At 45.6% G+C, this 23063-nt stretch overlaps 1 protein-coding gene across 1 annotated transcript in view; it reads left to right on the forward strand.

Moving 5' to 3' along the window:
* LOC124711377 (serine proteinase stubble-like) overlaps positions 1-23063 on the forward strand; it is a 368137-nt gene that overhangs the window by 162421 nt on the left and 182653 nt on the right. Inside the window, exon 2 of the mRNA XM_047241429.1 lies at positions 14253-14516. Within this exon, the coding sequence (XP_047097385.1) occupies positions 14253-14516 (264 nt within the window). The remainder of the gene's footprint in view (positions 1-14252; positions 14517-23063) is intronic.

Consider the following 23063-nt stretch of genomic DNA (forward strand, 5'->3'; position numbering starts at 1 on the left):
ACTCTAACCATACAACTAATCAAAGGTTTGGCCGAGTCGGAAAATAAATTAATTTGATCACAGACGAAAAACTCATAAAAATTCATACGTCGTGATGTCGCTCATAGAGGATGCGATGTAATTAATAGTATTGCCCGTGCACTGTGCACGAGAATCAAACATTTAAAACAAAATAGAAAATGCATGAACACTGTGCATAAGATCAGCTCCCAGCAACACACCTGAAAATAAGACTCAATCTAAAGCATTTGTTTTAAAATAAAAGGGGAAGGTAATCACTGGACCTGTGCGTAAGGAAACGCGTTGGATGTGCTAACGGGGAAGCTACGAGGTGAGTGGCTTGGGTGCAAAAACGTAACCTCGGAGTACAAGAGAAAATTGTAGATAAAATCATTTATTCCTAAGATATGGATGTGAGGCATGTACACAATTACTGATAACATTAATACCTAAAACATTAAAGGAAAGCATCTACAGCTAAAAGTACTGGTGTGAATCATTCGTACAACTGCTGTTGCCTGCTAACTGATCGCAACAACTCGTGAAACGGTACACGTTTCGAAGTACACCCGCACGCCCACGTGGTTTGTGGAGACGTAATTTCCAGGTATCGTGGCCAAGTTGCAACAATATCACATCACGCAATCATGAACAGTTAACATTCTTTAAAACAAACATGAGATCGGACAGTTAATGATGACGGTAGCCGAACAAACTCTAATGTTCAACCACGTGGTTGGCTCCCCACGGACGGAAGATACGTAAAGCAAGCAAAATTTACGAGAAGGCAAAGCTATTAATATTTAGAAAAATGAAAGCTTATACAAGCACAGCTGAAGGCAAACAGACATTCATACAGAAGCGAGTGCTCACTTCTTATCGACACCTTTGTGTGGCGCTCTTCCGGCGGATCCAAGTCTGCTATAGAAATTTACTAAAAGAAAAATCTGCCAAAGTTTTGCATTCCTTGTCACGGCAAGGCAAAGCACTCTTTCAGAGTTGAAAAGCGAGACCAAAAGCTAACAGCTCTCCCCTCGCCAAGTAACAACGCGCCACGCGGTCAGTCTAACTCACCCTTCTTCGACTGGGGCACAGCTGTGGACGCTTCCCGTACCGGCGGCAAACTGCCTCCCTATTGCTTCTCCAGCCTCTTCCACGTTCCGCGTGGCCCGGAAAATCCAAAGATGCCATTTCCGCCACCAACCTAACGCAGGTGGATTTCTCACAAGTAGCGCAAACCTCTTTACCTACTTGACCACTACGAGAGTTGGCTATTCTGTACAACTGCTGATGAATCTGTATGACTATCGCACACATTCTGCAGCAGATTACGCCTCCGTCTAGCAGCGTGACACACAACCACATTCATTTAATCACATCACTATGAGGGTTAAGAGAAAAGAGAAACAAGGAAAAGAAAGAGAAATGCTAGTGAAAATGGGCTACAGGACTAATGAAAGGTGGATACAGGACCCTTTCAAATGTTGTGTGAAGAGGGGTGGCACAGCACTCCGGCACACTTAAGACCAAATAACATGTCTTACATTTCCTCGAAAATATATGTTTCATGTATCAGACTCTTCAGACAGGTGTGCGTTACAAAACGAACATATTTTTATTTATTTTTTTTTTTAATTTTCGACCTCCTATCTCAAACGCTAGAGGGAGGGGGTGGGAGGGGGGTTTGGCCCGGTTCGGAAATATAGTAATCCGGGGCTGGTCATCATTGGTGTTTGTTTAATTGCGCTTTAATTTTAGTTTAAGTATGTTTGTATGTAAACTTCGTAATTTTGTGTTCTGCTTCTGTGAGATTATGTTTCTTTGGCACTTTAACTACCGTTTTTGGCTGTATGGTCGTTGTAATTGAAATCCAGAATAAAGAATTTTTAAAAAAGTTGGGAACTCGCCCCTGACTGGTATCCCGAAGCTCGTCGAAACTGGTTTATTGCAGGAGTCTGATCCCGCCACGTTGACTGAGGTGAAGACGGCGTGCGTACTCTCCCGCCGTTGAACAGCGTGAACTTGGACAGAGGGGCCGTTTGACCTTGACTGCCCCGCCTGAGTGGAGCGGTCGATATGATAACGAGGCGTCGGCCCGGGGCGCTGCCGGTGGCCAGTTGGCGGGTCATGGCGGGCCGTCTTCCGGAGTAAGCGGCCTGTGGGCGGCGCAACTCGACCGCCAGGAAAGCGGCCTGAATTATTGAGGACCGACCGCCGTACTCGACCCACAAGCCAGGCGGGCCTCCAGCCGCACCAGAGCACGCGTCGACAGCGGTCGCCTAGTCGCGCGTCCGCTATCGAGCAGAAAAGTTCTGCTAACTGACGCCATTTCTTATCGTAAATAGACAGACACCGTCTAGATTGCAGGTTTCATTTATTAACGACCACCGGTTTTACTTGCGCTTCAGACCACCTTCAGGTCTACGTTGGAATAGCATCAAGGGGCAACAATAACACAACAATTATGAAAAACTCATTTTACAAACACTATCATCAAAGGTTATCACTGTTAGCATTCAACCGCGATTCTTATACATATATTTTTTTTTAATAACGCGTTTCAAGAGACAATGCTCTCATCATCAGGTTGTAAAGTCTATGTCATGAAATTAAACGGACTAAAAAGACAAAATACCATCACAAATAGTTGGGAAGTCCATAGAGTAAAACAGAATTAAAAGTATATTGGACTGTGGGTCCTCGTCTTACATTGAAGTTGTTGACACAAGTCGATGGCCGTCCCACAGCTACCAAGTATGCTGTCGCACTGTGCCGGCTCGGGAGCTGTTGTGGACTGACGTGCCTAGGTGTTGTGGCGTGGTTACAGCCGTGTGCTTGACGGTAACGCTATGCTATTGGGCGCCTTATTTCCATATTGCATTAGTCTGCCATCGTTAGCCTCTCGCAACTCCATCAGTGACATGCTACAAGTTTAAAGTCGCATACCTACCCTAAAATAATTCTAAAAACCCGCAAAAAATCTCATTTCTTTAAAATTATCTTGTGCATTTAGAATATTGCTTTGTTTCTTTTCATGGATAGCTATCTCGAATTCCTCTAGTAAATCTAGTTTCCTCCCTTTCTTTTCTACATGCAATATTTCTACGTTATCTTCTATGCTATTAAGGGGATGGCCTGTTTCATATATATGGTTCGCAACAGCTGATTTGTCATAATTTCCTAACCTGAACGCATCTTTATGTTCTTTATACCGGATCGCGAATGATCTTCCTGTCTGCCCTATATATTTTGCATCACAATTTCTGCACTGAATCTTATAAACTCCCGATCTTTCAAACTTATTTCTCTTCTCGCCAATATCGTGCTTAAGGCTATACCTCACTAGGTTATTAGTCTGAAAAGCTATTTTAACATCGTATGGCTTAAAAATATTTGCTATCTTTTGTGAGACTGTTCCGTAGTATGGCATCGTGATAATTTTCACTTTCTCTCCATCAGGTTTTTTCTTTTTGTGCTTATTACTTTTCCGTAACAGTTTTTTTAACCATATCTATTCTGTAATCGTCATTCATCGCTATTCTCTTAACGGTATTAATTTCAGTCTCCCTATCTTTTTCACTCATAGGTATATTGACTGCCCTATGCACGAGACTACGGAAGCAGCTTCTTTATAAGCCTGCGGATGGCATGAATCATTCGGGATCACGGCATCAGTCGTAGTTTGTTTTCTATAAACGGAGAACGCATGTTTGTTGCCCTGCTTTTTTATATTCAGGTCTAGGAACTGTAAACAATTGTCAGCTTCATACTCCACGGTAAATTCTATTTTATTATGTGCGTCGTTGAACTTTTTTACTATTTCCTCAATATCCTCACGGGAACCATCGGAAATAGTAAAAAAGTTGTTAAAAAATATATGTATAAGAATCACGGTTGAATGCTAACAGTGATAACCAGTATAACGACAACTGCTACCTCGACTCCATAATGGATTATATTAAACTATCATCAAAGATTGCGGAAATAACAACAACATGTTATGAATCGACACGTACCTGGCACCTCAAACTGAAATTTGCCAACTGTGGTGTAAGCACTCCGTCTTCAGGTCACAAGTGGCCCATCGGGACCATCCGGCCGCCGTGTCAACCTCAGATGAGGATGCGGATAGGAGGGGCGTGTGGTCAGCACACCACTCTCCCGGTCGTTACGATGGTTTTCTGTGTCCGGAGCCGCTACTATTCGGTCGAGTAGCCCCTCAGTTGGCATCACGAGGCTGAGTGCACCCCGAAAAACGGGAACAGCGCTTGGCGGCCCTGATGGTCACCCATCCAAGTGACGGCCGCACCCGACAGCGCTTAACTTCGGTGATCTGAAGGGAAAACTGTGGTGTTTTTTTTATTTTATTTTTTAACCACTTTTTTTAGTTTTTTAAATACTTTTTAGGATCTCCTGCTTACATGGTAGACGCTCTATCCATCTTTTTTTGTTTTTTTTGTTTTTTTTTATTTTTTATTTTTTTTATTTTTGTTTGTATCCAATGTCAGGCTTACCACCGTTGCTGACATACATGTTGTTGTACTATCGCATAAATAGTGTCTACAAAGTCCATATGTTGACAAATAGTGGCTAATTAGAAAATTAATTAATTAAGGAAATGAATAAAACTGAAAATGCCCAAATGAAAGACATGAAGACATTGCGGATAGTACAAATACAAAAGAAACATGCTCCTGCAGCAATGAAATGAAATTCGTGTCGGGGGCGACACCTGCTCACGACCCGACGTTCGATAGAGCAAGAGAGCCATCTATCGACTCGTTCTCCAGACGTTGGTGTAAGACTGGGTCGTCTTCTCGAAATTAACTAAGGGTCCGTAAGTGTGATCGATGTCTATCTCAGCTTCTTCGTCTATCTCATCTCTCACCCGTCACACCCCATCTGGCCGGCGGGTCGGTAAATGTAAGTCGCAAGTAATTAGCGAAGTCTTGCCTATATTTCTTATGCTGTTGCAGCCTCGTGTGTCCATCCAGGAGGAAATGCCAAAAATCAATCTTGTCCTTTTCCGATTCGTTATACACGTAGCCCACCTCCATTCCCCGCACCCATGTCACTGCATTGGTTTTTTGGACCGGGAAATAAGATTCTTGGGGGAAAAAAAGTGTGTCTGATGAAATTGTGTGAGGGGCGGAGCGTAACAGGAACGCCAATATCTGTTGTGCCAAGTGCCACACTGGAGCCGTCCCACTACATGCTAAACGATGTTCATCAGTGTCCACTGTTGCGCAGCCTAAACATAGTGGAGTGTCTGCCAAATGAATCGCGTGCCGCCGTTGATTCGTTGCGAACTTTCTATTTATCACCGCATACCATGTTGAGCGTACCGACGTTGGGAGGTAAACGTTCCGTATAACGCGCCATATCTGTCGCCAGTTCTTGTCTGGGTACTTCTTTTCCAGGGTATTCCTGGGGCACCGGCGCAGTAAGAGTTGGTATACGTCTCGCGTCGTCGGTAGTCGTGTTGTTGGGAAGGAATCTCTGACATGGCTAAGCTCCAAAAAAAAAAGACTTGAAATGTGACAGCTTCGGTGAAATATGGCCAACATTGACTGGGGGCAGCATTGAAGTGGGCGCTAGCACATCGGCCAACGCACCCGAGATCTCGCGAAATTGACCGCGCCACTGTCGGAAAATCGTACTGACGAATAACGCCCGTGCCTTTTCATATACGTTCACTAGACCAAGTCCACCCGCTCCAGGTGGTAGCGTAAGCGTTGTGTATCGGATCTTAAACAGGTGTCCCACACTCACGTAGGTTCCGAAAGTTGCTTGTATCCGTGATGCCAAAGGCAGGACATGCGCTACGTGAGTGAGTCTCGGTGCTAGGTATACGTTAACATAGGTCACCCTCTGAATCATATCCAACGCTCTTAATTTCTGTAACAGCACCATTGTCCGCATCAGCTTCAATATGCGTCGGTAGTTATCAGCTGCTGTCCGCTGCACATCCGTGTGGAACGTAATACCTAGGCATTTTATGGTCTTAACTAAGATGAGCGGGCCTTCCTCCCCCGGTTGTAATCCTCGACCGACATTCATGCAGCGTGATTTTTGTAGATTAAGCACGCTTCCTGCCGCCATCCCGTATCGCTGTATCCATGCCAACGCCGTACGTACTTCTTCGCCTGTCCGTGCCACCAGCATCACATCGTCAGCATAAGCGCGGCAATGAAAGGTCAGTTGTGGCAACGGCACTCCCTCCAACCGTCTTCGAAGACCATATAGACAGGGTTCCAAAGCCATTGCATACAAAAATATCGAAAGGGGGCAACCTTGACGAACTGACCTTGAAATAACAATGTAGTCAGTGCCCCGCCCATTCACCGAGACCTTTGATCGTACGCCGTGTAACAGTCGCATGATCACTAGGATGAAGGCCTGTGGGATTCCCAATCTGCCCATCACCGCATGCAAAAAGGTATGATCCACTCTATCGAACGCATGATATCTCGGTAGTCACTGAGCGCCGTATGTACGTTGCTCTTACCGCCGAGGCAAGTTTGATCTATGAGGAGTCTATCAGAAAGTGAAGACCGCAGGCGAGCCCCAAGGTTGCGCGCGAAAATCTTATAGTCGCAGTTCAAGAGAGTGAGTGGTCTATAATCTCCTGGCTTTCTGCCACCGCGTGGTTTGGGTATTGGGATGATGATACCCTCCGTGAATTCGGCAGGTATCTCAGTCTGCGGTAACAGGAGTTCGTTGTACATCTGAATCCAGGTCCGTCCCATGAGGTATGCAAAGGCGCGGTAAAATTCAATTGGGAAGCCGTCCTGTCCTGGGGACTTGTTCGGAGCCCCCCTGGCAATTGCGTCTGTCAGCTCGTCCTCTGTTATCGCTGTGATGAAAGTCTCTGCATCCAGTGGTGGTCCTCTATCTGGCATTTCCGAGATGACATCATGTAGTGTCTCGTGGTTCACATGTACAGGTCCATATAACTGGCGGAAATAGTCGGTAAACACATGCGCAATATCACGCTGGTGCACAACTTGCTGGCCAGTTTCAGAGATTAGTTCCCTGATCAATGTCCTGCGTCGTCGTTGGCGTTCACGCACCACGTGGTGCATGGAGGGGGTTTCGGCAGCAACTGTGTCCGCCAATCTCGCCCGGACCGGTATACCTTCCATTCTTAGTCGCGTCAGCTGTAATAACTTGGCTTTTATCCTGCGCATGGCCGTGTGCCTTTCCGGCGATGGTTGTTGGGTCATCAGCTCCCTCAGGGCTGTAAAATAAAAATCAGCCGTTGTGCGGTTCCACTGCGATTTGTCCTGCCCGTATCGTATCAACGTTCTCCGTAACGTTGGTTTTGCGCATTTAATCCACCACTGGAGAACCGAGGTGTATGCTCGTTGGCGGCGAACGCAGGTCTCCCAGGCCGCCTCTATCGACCGGTGACATTCAGTGTCACGTAAAAGTGCACAATTCATTTTCCAGTGACCTTTACTCCGCCATATCTTCTGACGCGTTAGTGAAATCGTACAGACGTACGCCATATGATCCGTAAAAGCCGCTGGCCAGATTTCGGCATCCAGTATCTTCGTCCGTAGAGCTCGTGTCACGTACACTCTATCAAGTCTACACTCCGAGTGTCCCGTGACAAACGTATAAGTTCTAGGCGACTGATGACCTCAGATGTTGAGTCCCATAGTGCTCAGAGCCATTTGAGCCATTTTTGACTTTTGCGTAAATCATGGGCTAGTACATCAAAACAGCTAAAGGTCATTCTACCATCGTAAAATAAAATGAAAAAACTAAAAGATATGTTTAGTACAGTTTACTATGTATGATGCGTTATACACTGAAGAGGCAAAGGAACTGATATACCTGCCTAATATCGTGTAGCGCCCCGGTGAGCTTTCAGAAGTGCCACAGCACGACGTGGCATGGACTCGACTAATGCCTGAAGTAGTGCTGGAGGGAACTGACACCATGAATCCTGCAGGGCTGCCCATAAATCTGTAAGAGTGCGTGGGGGTGGAGATCTCTTATGAACAACACGTTGTAAGGCATTCCAGTTATGCTTAATAATGCTCATGTCTGAGGAGTTCGGTGGCCAGCGAAAGTTTTTAAACTCATAGCAGTGTTCCTGGAGCCACTCTGTACCATTTCTGAATGTGAGGAGTGTCGCATTGTTCTCCTGGAATTGGTCAAGTCTGTCGGAATGCACGATGGACATGAATGGGTGTAGGTGATCAGACAGGATGCTTACGTACGTCGCACCTGTCACGGTCGTATCTAGATGTATCAGGGCTCCCATATCCCTCCAACTGTACACGCCTCACGCTATTACAGAGCCTCCACAGGCGTGAACAGTCGCTTGCTGACATGAAGGGTCCATGGATTCACGAGGCTGACTCCATACCCGTTCACGCCCAACCGCTTGATGCAATTTGAAACGAGACTCGTCCGACCACGTAACGTGTTTCCAGTCATCAACAATCCAATGTTGGTGTCGACGGGCTCAGGCGAGGATAAAAAAAAGTGGCTCTAAGCACTATGGGACTTAACATCTGAGATCATCAGTCGCATAGAACTTAGAACTACTTAAACCTAACTAACAGAAGGACATCGCACACTTCCATGCCCGAGGCAGGATTCGAACGTGCGACCGTAGCAGCAGCGCGGTTCCGGACTGAAGCGCCTAGAACCGCTTGGCCACAACGGCCGACACGTTTTGTATTATCACGAAATAGGGGAGAGAGTGTTACGGACACGATACAGGATATGGGGTGAACATCATTGCAACAAAGGCGTTTTTGGTTGAGGGCGGGGATCTTCTCAAGAAAATCACTAACGTTCTCCTCCAAATGCGAAAATATTTTGTTGACTTCGACATCCATAGGGAGAAATGATCACCACAATAAAATAAGGGAAATCAGAGCTCGCACGGGAAAAAATAGGTGTTCGTTTTTTCCGCTCGCTCTTCGAGAGTGGTGTAATAGAGAATTATTGTGAAGTCAGTTCGATGCTCTACCAGGCACTGCACAGAGTGTCTACAACTACATCTACAAGGGTCAGTCAAAAAGTAATGCCTCCTATTTTTTTTTCTACGTTTAATTGTCAGGAAATTTAAATGCAATTACATAGGTTGAAAACCACAACATTGAGGATCATTTTGTCATTTTTCAATGTAATCTCCGCCCATCTCTACAGTTTTGGTCCATCTTTGAACAAGGGCATGTATCCCAGCACGGTAAAAATCACAGCTCTGCTTCCTAAGCCATTGACGCACGGATGTTTTGACGGCCTCCTCATCTTCAAAATGAATCCCACGATGAGCTTCTTTTAGTGGCCCGAACAGATGGAAGTCTGATGGTGCCAGGTCAGGGCTGTATGGGGGATGAGGCAAAACTTCCCATCCAATTTTGACAATCTCGTCAGAGGTGTGACGACTGGTGTGTGGTCTTGCATTGTCATGCAAAAGAAGAACATCTGCCATTGATTTTGTTGGGCGAACTCGCTGAAGACGTGCTTTAAGTTTGTTGAGGGTTGTGACGTATTGAACAGAATTTATTGTGCATCCTGCTCCAAAAAATCAACCAGAATCACACCCTCTGTATCCCAGAAAACTGTTGCCATAACTTTCCCTGCCGATCGCACAGTTTTGAATTTTTTCTTCCTCGGCGAGCTTGTGTGACGCCACTCCATTGACTGCCTCTTTGATTCGGGTTCAAAAAAATGCACCCATGTTTCGTCCCCGGTCACAATTTTTTTCAGGAACTCATCTCCCTCCAAACGGAAGCGCTGCAAGTGTTGGGAGGCTATTGTTTTCCTTGCCTCTTTATTCTGATCGGTTAACATTCTTGGAACCCACCGTGCACAAACTTTTGAGTACCCCAATTGTTTAATAATCGTGATCACACTGCCTTTACTAAGAGAAATAATGCGACACACTTCATCTGCAGTCACCCGACGGTCACCACGAATGATGTCATCAACTTGCTGAATGTTGTGTGGAGTCACTGCACTCACCGGCCTGCCGCTCCGCTTTTCGTCAGTCAACGGTGTTTGCCCTTCAGCTTCCTTACAACGACGAACCCATCGTCTAACAGTGCTGACATCCACTGTCACAACACCATACACCTTCTTCAGTCTTTCATGAATGCGTATGGGCGTTTCACCTTCTGCATTCAAGAATTCAATCACACAACGCTGTCTCAAACGAACATCGATGTCGGCCATCTTACAAACTTCTGCTGTGCTGCCACCTGTTGACACAGAAAGTTACTACTGCAGTGGATTGCAGAAGAAGGTTTGAGGAATGGCGCCAAATTCAAATTTTTCACTTAACTTAATTTCTTTAAGTAGAAAAAAAATGGGAGGCATTACTTTTTGACCGACCCTCGTACATGGATACTCTGCAAATCACATTTAAGTGTCTGGCAGAGGGTCCATCGAACCACCTTCACAATTCTCTATTATTCCAATCTCGTACGGCGCGCGGAAAGAATGAACAGCTATATCTTTCCGTACGAGCTCTGATTTCCCTTATTTTATCGTGGTGATCGTTTCTCTCTATGTAGGTCGGTGTCAACAAAATATTTTCACATTCCGAGGAGAAAGTTGGTGATTGTAATTTCGTGAGAAGATTCTGACGCAACGAAAAACGCCTTTCTTTTAATGATGTCCAGCCCAAATCCTGTATCATTTCTGTGACCCTCTCTCCCATATTTCGCGATAATACAAAAGGTGCTCCTTTTCTTTGAATTTTTTCGATGTTGTCCGTCAGTCCTATCTGGCAAGGATCACACACCGTGCAGCAGTATTCTAAAAGAGGACAGACGAGCGTAGTGTAGGCAGTCTCCTTAGTAGGTCTGTTACATTTTCTAAGTGTCCTCCCACTAACACGCAGTCTTTGATTAGCCTTCACCACAACATTTTCTGTGTGTTCCTTCCAATTTAAGTTGTTCGTTATTGTAATACCTAGGTATTTAGTTGAATTTACGGCTTTTAGATTACACTGATTTATCGTGTAACCGAAGTTTAACGAGTTCCTTTTAGCACTCATGTGGAACACAACACACTTTTCGTTATTTAGGGTCAACTACCACTTTTCGCATAATTCAGATATCCTTTCTAAATCATTTTGCAGTTTGTTTTGGTCTTCTGATGACCTTATTAGTCGATAAACGACAGCGTCATCTGCAAACAACCGGAGACGGCTGCTCAGATTGTCTCCAAAATCGTTTATATAGATAAGGAACAGCAAAGTGCCTATAGGACTACCTTGGGGAACGCCAGAAATCACTTTTGTTTTACTCGATGACTTTCCGGCAGTTACTACGAACTGTGACCTCTCTGACAGGAAATCACAAATCCAGTGACATAACTAAGACGATATTTTTTAAGCACGCAATTTTAATACGAGCCGCTTGTGTGGTGCAGTGTCAAAAGCCTTCCGGAAATCCAGAAATGCGGAATCTATCTGAAATCCCTTGTCAATAGCACTCAACACTTCATGTGAATAAAGAGCTAGTTGTGTTTCACAGGAACGATGTTTTCTAAACCCATGTTGACTGTGTGTCAATATACCGTTTCCTTCGACGTAATTCATAATGTTCGAACACAATATATGTTATAAAATCCTGCTGCATATCGTCGTTAACGATATGGGCCTGTAATTTAGTGGATTACTCCTACTACCTTTCTTGAATGTTGGTGTGACCTGTGCAACTTTCCAGTCTTTCGGTAGGGATCTTTCGTCGAGCGAACGGTTGTATACGATTGTTAAGTATGGAGCTAATGCATCAGCATACTCCGAAAGGAACCTAATTGGTATACAGTCTGGACCAGAAGACTTGCTTTTATTAAGTGATTTGAGTTGCTTCACTACTCCGAAGATATTTACTTCTACGTTACTCATGTCGGCAGCTGTTCTCGATTCGAATTCTGGAATATTTACTTTGTCTTCTTTTCTGAAGGTTTTTCGGAAGGCTGTGTTTAGTAAATCTGCTTTGGCAGCACTGTCGTGTATCTCCATTGTTATCGCTCAGAGAAGGCATTGAGTGTTTCGAGGCGCTAACATACTTCATATATGACCAGAATCTCTTTGGATCTTGTGCCAGGTTTCGCGACAAAGTTTCGTTGCGGAAACTTTTATAGGCGTCTCGCACTGAACTCCGCGCTAAGTTTCGAGCTTCTGTAAAGGATCGCCAATCTTGGGGATTTTGCGTCTGTTTAAATTTGGCATGTTTGTTTCGTTCTTTCTGCAACAGTGTTCTAACCCGTTTTGTATACCAAGGAGGATCAGCCCCGTCGTTTGTTAGTTTAATTGGTATAAACCTCTCAATTGCTGCCGATACTATTTCTTTGAATTTAAGCCACATCTGGTCTACGTTTATGTTATTAATTTGGAATGAGTGGAGATTGTGTCTCAGGAAGGCGTCAAGTGAATTTTTATCTGCTTTTTTGAATATCTTCATGTACATCTACATACGTACTCCGCAATCCACCATACGGTGCGTGGGGGAGGGTACCTCGTACCAGAACTAGCATCTTCTCTCCCTATTCCACTCCCGAACAGAACGAGGGAAAAATGACTGCCTATATGCCTCTGTACGAGCCCTAATGTCTCTTAAATTATCCTTGTGGTATTTCCGCTAAATGTAAGTTGACGGCAGTAAAATTGTACTGCAGTCAGCCTCAAATGCTGGTTCTATAAATTTCCTCAGTAGCGATTCACGAAAAGAACGCCTCCTTTCCTCTAGAGACTCCCACCTGAGTTCTTGAAGCGTTTCCGTAACACTCGCGTGATGATCAAACCTACCAGTAAGAAATCTAGCAGCCCGCCTCTGAATTACTTCTATGTCCTCCCTCAATCCGACCTGATAGGGAGCCCAAACGCTCGAGCAGTAGTCAAGAATAGGTCTTATTAGTGTTTTATAAGCGGTCTCCTTTACAGGTGAACCACATCATCCCAAAATTCTACAAATGAACCGAAAACGAGTATCCGCCTTTCCCACAACTGCCATTACATGCTTGTCCCACTTCATATCGCTCTGCAATGTTACGCCCAAATATTTAATCGACTTGACTGTGTCAAGCGGTACACTGCTAATAGAGTATTCAAACATTACAGGATTCTTTTTCCTACTCATCTGCATTAATTTACATTTATGTATATTTAGAGTTAGCTGCCATTCTTTACACCCATCACAAATCCTGTCCAAGTCATTTTGTATCCTCCTACAGTCACTCAACGACGGCACCTTCCCGTACACCACAGCATCATCAGCAAACAGCCGCACATTGCTATCCACCCTATCCAAAAGATCGTTTATGTAGGTAGAAAACAACAGCGGACCTACCACACTTCCCTGGGGAACTCCAGATGATACCCTCACCTCCGATGAACACTCACCATCGAGGACAACGTACTGGGTTCTATTACTTAAGAAGTCTTCGAGCCACTCACGTATTTGGGAACCAATGCCATATGCTCGTACCTTAGTTAGGAGTCTGCAGTGGGGCACCGAGTCAAACGCTTTCCGGAAGTTAAGGAATATGGCATCCGTCTGATACCCTTCATCTATGGTTCGCAAGATATCATGTGAAAAAAGGGCGAGTTGCGTTTCGCAAGAGCGATGCTTTCTAAAGCCGTGCTGATGCGTGGACAGCAACTTATCTGTCTCAAGGTAGTTCATTATATTCGAACTGAGATATGATCGAGAATCCTGCAACAAACCGATGTTAAGGATATTGGTCTGTAATTTTGAGGATCCGTCCTTCTACCCTTATTATATACAGGCGTCACCTGCGCTTTTTTCCAGTCGCTCGGGACTTTACGTCGGGCAAGAGATTCGCGATAAATGCAAGCTAAGTAAGGAGCCAATGCAATAGGGTACTCTCTGTAAAACCGAATTGGAATCCCATCAGGACCTGGCGATTTATTTACTTTCAACCCATTCAGCTGCTTCACAGGGATGTCTATCACTATTTCCTCCATACGGGAATCTGTACGAGACTCAAACGGCGGTATGTTTGTACGATCCTCCTGCGTGAAAGATTTCTCAAATGTTAAATTTAAAATTTCAGCTTTCGTTTTGCTGTCTTCCGTATAGGTATATTTTTCGAGGATTTGGGGATTACAGTACTCATTCTCGCTACGACAGCCCTGTAGCTACAGATGGAGGGAACTGCCGCCGCTGACTGGGCCTCGGCACGCAGCTGCAGCGCTCTGGCGAGGTCGCCGGCTGCCCGGCTGACAGTCTCTTATTTGCGGCGCTCTGTTGCAGACGCGGAGGTTGGCGCTGTGCGCGGCCTTGCTGGCGTGCCTGGCGGCGACGGCGGCGCCCGCTGCCGGGCAGTCGCGCAGCCAGCGGCAGGAGCAGGCGGGCTCGCGCAGACACCCCGGCTCCCCGTGCCCGCGCGTCTTCACGTACGAGGGCGACGAGGCCGAGCCGGACCGCTGGTACGGCACCGTCATGCTGGCCACGGACGAGCCGCTCATCGGCATCCGACTCGACGTGCAGCTCGACAAGCCGGCCAAGATCCTGGGCGTGAGTAGCCAGCGCGGCGCTCACACAGCACGAAACAAACGTGCGCACCATTCTGTCCACGAATCTAACGCAAATGGCATTAATGAAGGGCGAGGCAGAGGAAAAATGAGAAATTGGGCAAGTGTGATTAGTTCTCGCGCACTTTGCGCTGCGTACAAACTTAATCTCTATACACAGGGTGGTCCATTGATAGTGACCGGGCCAAATATCTCACGAAATAAGCGTCAAACCAAAAAACTACAAAGAACGAAACTCGTCCAGCTTGAAGGGGGAAACCAGATGGCGCTATGGTTGGCCCGCTAGATGCCACTGCCATAGGTTTTTTTTTTAAATAGAAACTCCCATTTTTATTACATATTCGTATAACACGTAAGGTAATATGACTGTTTTAGTTGGACCACTTTTTTCGCTTTGTGATAGATGGCGCTGTAATAGTGACAAACCTATAACTACGTGGTATCAGGTAACATTCCGCCAGTGCGGACGGTATTTGCTTCTTGACACATCACCCGTGTTAAAATGGACCGTATACCAATTGCGGAATAGGTCGATATCGTGTTGATGTATGGCAATTGTATGCTGCTCGGTATCCTGGACGACATCATCCAAGTGTCCGGACCGTTCGCCGGATAGTTACGCTATTTAAGGAAACAGCAATTGTTCAGCCACATGTGAAACGTCAGCCACGACCTGCAACAAATGATGATTCCCAAGTAGATGTTTTAGCTCCTGTCGCCGATAATCCGCACACCAATAGCAGACAAACGGGAATTTCAAAAACGTCGGTGTTGAGAATGCTACATCAACATCGATTGCACCCGTACCATATTTCTATGCATCAGGAATTGCATAGCGGTGACTTTGAACGTCGTGTACAGTTCTGCCACTGGGCACAAGAGAAATTACGGGACGATGACAGATTTTCTGCACGCGTTCTATTTCGCGACGAAGCGTCATTCACCAACAGCGGTAACGTAAACCGGCATAATATGCACTATTGGGCAACGGAAAATCCACGATGGCTGCGACAAGTGGAACATCAGCGACCTTGGCGGGTTAATGTATGGTGCGGCATTATGGGAGGAAAGATAATTGGCCCCCATTTTATCGATGGCCATCTAAATGGTGCAATGTACCCTGATTTCCTACGTAATGTTCTACCGAGGCTACTACAACATGTTTCACTGCATGACAGAATGGCGATGTATTTCCAACATGATGGATGTCGGGCACATAGCTCGCGTACGGTTGAAACAGTATTTAATAGCATCTTTCATGACAGGTGGATTGGTCGTCGAAGCACTATACCGTAGCCCGCACGTATACCGGATCTGACGTCCCCGGATTTCTTTCTGTGGGGAAAGTTGAAAGATATTTGCTATCGTGATCTACCGAAAACGCCTGACAACATGCGTCAGCGCATTGTCAATGTATGTGCGAACATTACGCAAGGCGAACTACTCGCTGTTGAGAGGAGTGTCATTATACGTACTGCCAAATGCATTGAGGTTGACGGACATCATTTGGAGCATTTATTGCATTAATGTGGTATTTACAGGTAATCACGCTGTAACAGCATGCGTTCTCAGAAATGATAAGTTCACAAAGGTACATGTATCACATAGGAAGAACCGAAATAACATGTTCAAACGTACCTACGTTCTGTATTTTAATTTAAAAAACCTACCTGTTACCAACTGTTCATCTAAAACTGTGAGCCATACGTTTGTGACTACTACAGCGCCATCTATCACAAAGCGAAAAAAGTGGTCCAACTAAAACATTCATATTTCTCTACGTACTAGACGAATATGTAATAAAAAATGGGGATTCCTATTTTAAAAAAACGAAGTTGATATCCGTTTGACCTATGGCAGCGTCATCTACCGGGCCAACCATAGCACCATGTGGTTTCCCCCTTCAAGCAAGACAAGTTTCGGGATTTGTAGTTTTTTCGTTTAACGCTTATTTCATGAGATATTTGGCCCGGTCACGCTCAATGGACCACCATGTACAAAAGGCAACGTCCTGACTGACTCACTCACTTAAAATCTCCCAGCCCAAACCACTAAGGGTAGAAATTTGAAACTTGCAGGTGTATACTTTATGCTATAGACGTCGTTTAAGAAGAAATTTTTCGAAATCCAAACCCTAAGGGGATGAAGGTTTTTTGAAAAATGCCACCATTAAGGTAATTCTGAGGCTAGACAAACGAAAATTGATATTTGGATTCCCGGTCAGAATAAAGAAATATATTTCATAGCATTTTCGGAAATTTAACTACATAAAGGTGAAACAGTGACTGAAAGCTTCTTTTTTTTCAAATACACTGAAGCGCCAAAGAAATTAGTATAGGCATGCGTATTCAAATACAAAGATACACTACTGGCCATTAAATTTGCTACACCACGAAGATGACGTGCGACACACGCGAAATTTAACCGACAGGAAGAATATGCTGTGATATTCAAATGATTAGCTTTTCAGAGCATTCACACAAGGTTGGCTCCGGTGGCGACACCTACAACGTGTTCACATGAGGAAAGTTTCCAACCGATTTCTCATACACAAACAGCAATTGACCGGCGTTGTCTGGTGAAACGTTGTTGTGATGCCTCGTGTAAGGAGGAGAAATGTGTACCATCACGTTTCCGACTCTGATAAAGATAGGATTGTTGCCTATTGCGATTGCGGATTATCGGATCGCGACATTGCTGCCCGCGTTGGTCGAGATCCAATGACTATTAGCAGAGTATGGAATCGGTGGGTTCAGGAGGGTAATACGGAACGCCGTGCTGGATCCCAACGGCCTCGTATCACTAGCAGTCGAGATGACAGGCATCTTATCCGCATGTCTGTAGCGGATCGTGCAGCCACGTCTCGATCCCTTAGTCAACAGATGGGGACCTTTGCAAGTCAACAACCATCTGCGCGAACAGTTCGACGACGTTTGCAGCAGCATTGACTATCAGCTCGGAGACCATGGCTGCGGTTGCCCTTGACGCTGCATCAAAGACAGGAGCGCCTGCGATGGTGTATTCGACGACGAACCTGGGTGCACGAATGGCAAAACGTCATTTTTTCGGATGAATCCAGGCTCTGTTTACAGCATCATGATGGTCGCATCCGTGTTTCGCGACATCGCAGTGAACGCACATTGGAAGCGTGTATTCGTCATCGCCATACTGGCGTATCACCCGCCGTGATGATATGCGGTGCCATTGGTCACACGTCTCGGTCACTCCTTGTTCGCATTGACGGCACTTTGAACAGTGGGCGTTACATTTCAGATATGTTACGACCCGTGGCTCTTCCCTTCATTCGATCCCTGCGAAACCCTACATTTCAGACGGATAATGTACGACAGCATGTTACAGGTCCTGTACGGGCCTTTCTGGACGCAGAAAATGTTCGACTGCTGCCCTGGCCAGCACATTCTCCAGATCTCTCACCAATTGAAAACGTCTGGTCAATGGTGGCCGAGCAACTGGCTCGTCACAATACGCCAGTCACTACTCTTGATGAACTGTGGTATCGTGTTGAAGCTGCATGGGCAGCTGTACCTGTACACGCCATCCAAGCTCTGTTTGACTCAATGCCCAGGCGTATCAAGACCGTTATTACGGCCAGAGGTGGTTGTTCTGGGTACTGATTTCTGAGGATCTATGCTCCCAAATTGCGTGAAAATGTAATCACATGTCAGTTCTAGTATAATATATTTGTCCAATGAATACCCGTTTATCATCTGCGTTTCGTCTTGGTGTAGCAATTTTAATGGCCAGTAGTGTATTTAAACAGGCACAATACGGCGCTGCGGTCAACAACGCCTATATAAGACAATAAGCGTCTGCCGCAGTTCTTAGATCGGTCATTGCTGCTACGATGGTAGGTTCTCAAGGTTTAAGTGACTTCACTTAAAAGTTCCGGGCTGATAGGCCGTGGTTGGTGTACAAAACTCTCCCCCTCCGACAGCGGGAGACATTCTACGAGGTAAAGCTGCGAACTGGAAAGAGTAGTCGAGGAAGCGTTGATTGTATAGGCAGTACAGGAGGCACCACTGTCCATCATGCGGCTTCGGCTATGAGGCTGTCTCTGGTAATGCCAACATTCTCGATTGAAAGTAATAGATCGTCAAGCTTCCGGTGCAACGCTGACATCCAAATTTTATACAGTTTAACACCTTCGTCTTTTCTGTTAAATTTATTACGGCGTTTATCAATGTCGATAGGCTCTCCATACACGCGCGCATAATAATGCGAGGTTTTAGATATGACGCTCCCTGGTAAACATGTACTGATACGGCCGATTTATCTGTGTGACACAGGCGGCAATTCCTCTTACGTTCAACAAGACGGGTGTTCACGCTTCTCTTTGTGACACCGATATACACCTGCCCACAACTACAAGGATTTTCATATATCTCCAATGTAGCCAAAGGGTGTCGTGCATCTTTTGCAGACCTTAAGTATTCTTCTATTTTCCTGGTTGGTCTGAAAATAGTTTCCATACTTGCTAAACACTTTCCCTATGCGATCTGTGACCTTGCTAATAAACGGAAGAAAAACTTTGCCGTTGGGCGACTGTTGTCCGTCGTTGCTCCTGATTCTCTGCCTAGAGCGAAGTGCTCCATCTATACCCTCGCTAGAATAGCCATTCTTCACGAAAGCTGACCGTAGATGTTGAATCTCATCTTTTAAATAAACAGGTTCACAAATTTTGTGCGCCGTGTCTACCAAAGTTTTCATTACACCTCTTTTTTGTCTAGGGTGGTGGTTTGATTCTTTGTGTAGATAACGATCAGTATGTGTGGCCTTTCTATACACCTTGTGGCCCAACGTTCCGTCCCATCGTTTAATCACAGACACGTCCAGTAAATTCAGTTGCCCATCACTCTCCGTCTCCATGGTAAATTGAATTTTCGGATTAATGCTGTTGAGATGTGTCAGGAACGCATCCAGCTCCTCTGCTCCGTGTGTCCATACTACGAACGTGTCATCGACACAGCGATACCATCTGGCTGGTCTCTTACTGGCAGTCTGCAACGGCCGTCGACCGATGCTGGCATCGCACCTTTCCCTCGGACGATGTCTCCCGCAGTCGGAGACGAATCGAACACGGCCTATCAGCCCGTATGTTTTAAGTGAACACAATACCGGCCGTGAAAGGCTACATTGTGTGATCTAACGCCTCTACGGGGAGGAGCATCGGTTCGACCATTCGAAGGAATGCGCAAGAAGAAAGCACAACAACTGTGTACCCTCTCCATCCCGTTATGCTGCAGGGATACCTCGACGCTTCCGAAATTTCTGAAGGTGAAGAGTATGTTTCACTCGGCTCAGGCTCCTCGTATTTACAACCGTATGGAATCTGCACTTTTACGGGTGAGGATTCATCAGATGCCGCGAGCGCTGGCGGAAACCAGCAGTAAGCTTTTACATTTCCACTTGGTAATTAGTAGTGCTATGCAGTGTGGTGACTGCGGCGTTCGCCTAGCGACGGGAGCTTTTAGAACGAGTCCGATGACCAGTGTCCTGGTGGAGGCCGGAGTCCCTCCATTGCAGATCCGACGTGCACAACTGCTCGCCAGTTACGTTGCACACATTCGTAGTTCTCCTGAGCATCCGAATTACCGCCTCCTTTTACCACCCGCGGCAGTTCATCTCCCGCATCGGCGGCCCAGGTCAGGGCTAACGATTGCGGTTCGCGTGCGATCTCTTCTGCCTGAACTGGAGTCCTTCCCTTTACCACCTCTCGTCCAGTTCCGTCCGCATAGGCCTCCACGGTGTACACAGATTCGTCTGGACCTTTCGCATGACCCTAAGGACTCAGTTACTACTGCCGCTGTCCGCTGTCACTTCCTTTCGATCCTTGACGTGTTCCGTGGCTCTGAAGTGGTTTACACCGACAGCTCGATGTATGATGGTCGTGTTAGCTTCGCCTATATCCACAGAGACCATATTGAACAGCATTCCTTGCCCGATGGCTGCAGTGTATTCACTGCAGAGCTGGTGGCCACCTCTCGTGCGCTTCAATATATCCGTTCATACCCCGGGGTATCGTTTCTTCTGTGTACTGACTCCTTGAGCAGCCTACAAGCTATCGACCAGTGCTACCCTCGCCATCCTTTGGTAGCGTCCATCCACGAGTCCATCTATGCCACGGACCGTGTAGCGGCCCTTTTTTCTATCCCGACTTCCGTATCTTGCATGAAAGTAGGAATGTTAATTTATCTATACATTGACTGGTATTGAAGGGTTTTGTTCTATCCCGGCTTCACTTGTTTCAGTTACTAGTCTGCAGTTTATTCTTGGTAAAAATCACGTAACCTAATTATTTATGAACCTAAAACGAATTAAAGTTCAAGACGAATAGTCAGTTTCTAATTAACACGTTATTTTATTTAACAATAATTATTAATAAATCAGTTCATTCACACGATCGCATTCAAAGGGGTTCTTTGAATAAGTTCAAATGGTTCTGAGCACTATGGGACTTAACACCTATGGTCATCAGTCCCCTAGAACTTAGAACTACTTAAACCTAACTAACCTAAAGACATCACACAACACCCAGTCATCACGAGGCAGAGGAAATCCCTGACCCCGCCGGAAATTGAACCCGGGAACCCGGGCGTGGGAATCGAGAACGCTACCGCACGACCACGAGCTGCGAACGTTGAATAAGTATCTAATCTGGAATCCCGTCAATATCAGATATACTAAACAATGTTCTGTCACTTTCGATAAAAAGATTGTTCCCGTTTAATATCCATAAACTGTCACGAACTATGATTACTAGTCGCGTGAAGTAAAGCTTTTTCCACTATCACAATACAAAGTCCGAATCTGTCCGAAAATCGTTAATTCCGTAAAAATATTTAAATCTTGACACGAAGTGACGTTAAAGTCAGAGAGATTATTGATCACCTCCCCGTTCCTCTAATATGACAAAAGTTCTAATTCTGATCTGAAATTAATGCTTCCCAAAAAAACAATCTCGTCGCGATTTATTCTTGCGCCCTGGTTTAATAAAGCTCCTATTGTTGCTTCCTAAAGCTGTACGTCCTAATTGACTTCGAACAGACTAGAGGATAGAGACTGGAGTATCATAATTGCATTGTATGTCTATTTATACTTTAGTTAACGCTATCTTTGGTGTTCAAGACCTACATTCTGTGACTATAATATTGATTTTCTCATATATAAGAATAACTAATAATTTAACCATTTCTACCGTTTCCCCCTTCCCCCCCCCCCCTCCCATTCTTCCAAAATTTATGATTAAAATTCTTTTCTTTTTCTATTATTTTTCTACTATAGATTTCCCTCTATTTGTCTCCTTATTTCTATTTCGTAAATTACTACTTGTGGAGGGGCTTGGGACATTTTCTGAATTTATATTTCGAGGTCATGGGAGCTAATTTGGGAGCTATTTTGGTTTATTAACACCGAGAGGCGTTGTAGGTGTTACAACCGGTCCCGTCGTTCAGTGGTGTTTGTGTGGACCCCAGGACACGTCGGCATTCCAGGCAACGAGCTTGCCGACAGGCTGGCCAAACAGGTTACGCGGAAACCGCTTCTGAAGGTGGGCGTCTCTGAACCTGACCTGCGTTCTCGTTTACGCCGTACGATTTTTCGGCTTTGGGAGACGGAATGGCATAACAGTACACACAACAAACTGCGTGTCATTAAGGAGTCCATGTGGGACTCTCGCAGGGAATCGGTTGTCCTCTGCCGGCTCCGCATTGGCCACGCTTGGTCGACCCACGGTTACTTCCTGCGCCGTGAAGACCCACCTGAAAGTCGATGCGGCTCCCGGTTGACAGTGGCCCATATTCTGGTGCACTGTCCCACTTCGACTGCCCAGCGACGAAATCTTGGGTCACCGGACTCGTTACCGCTAGTTTTTTCTGTCAACGTCTCATCGGCTGATTTAGTTTTACGTTTTATTCGTGAGGGTGGGTTTTTTCATTTGATCTAAGATTTAGCGCTTGCCCTCTACATCTACATCTACAGCTACATGACTACTCTGCAATTCACATTTAAGTGCTTGGCAGAGGTTTCATCGAACCACAATCATACTATCTCTCTACCATTCCACTCGCGGACAGCGCGCGGGAAAAACGAACACCTAAACCTTTCTGTTCGAGCTCTGATTTCTCTTATTTTATTTTGATGATCATTCCTACCTATGTAGGTTGGGCTCAACAAAATATTTTTGCACTGGGAAGAGAAAGTTGGTGACTGAAATTTCGTAAATAGATCTCGCCGCGACGAAAAACGTCTTTTCTTTAATGACTTCCATCCCAACTCGCGTATCGTATCTGCCACACTCTCTCCCCTATTACGTGATAATACAAAACGAGCTGCCCTGTTTTGCACCCTTTCGATGTCCTCCATCAATCCCACCTGGTAAGGATCCCACACCGCGCAGCAATATTCCCTCTGTGTCCTCCACCCTAGTGCTTCTAGGGTGGGGGTTTTAATGCGTTGCAGAGTGGCTGGCTTCTCCTTTTTTATTCTCATGGTCAGTCACCCATGGTAATCT

Source organism: Schistocerca piceifrons, chromosome 8 (assembly GCF_021461385.2).
Source record: "Schistocerca piceifrons isolate TAMUIC-IGC-003096 chromosome 8, iqSchPice1.1, whole genome shotgun sequence".
NCBI classification, from domain to species: domain Eukaryota; kingdom Metazoa; phylum Arthropoda; class Insecta; order Orthoptera; family Acrididae; genus Schistocerca; species Schistocerca piceifrons.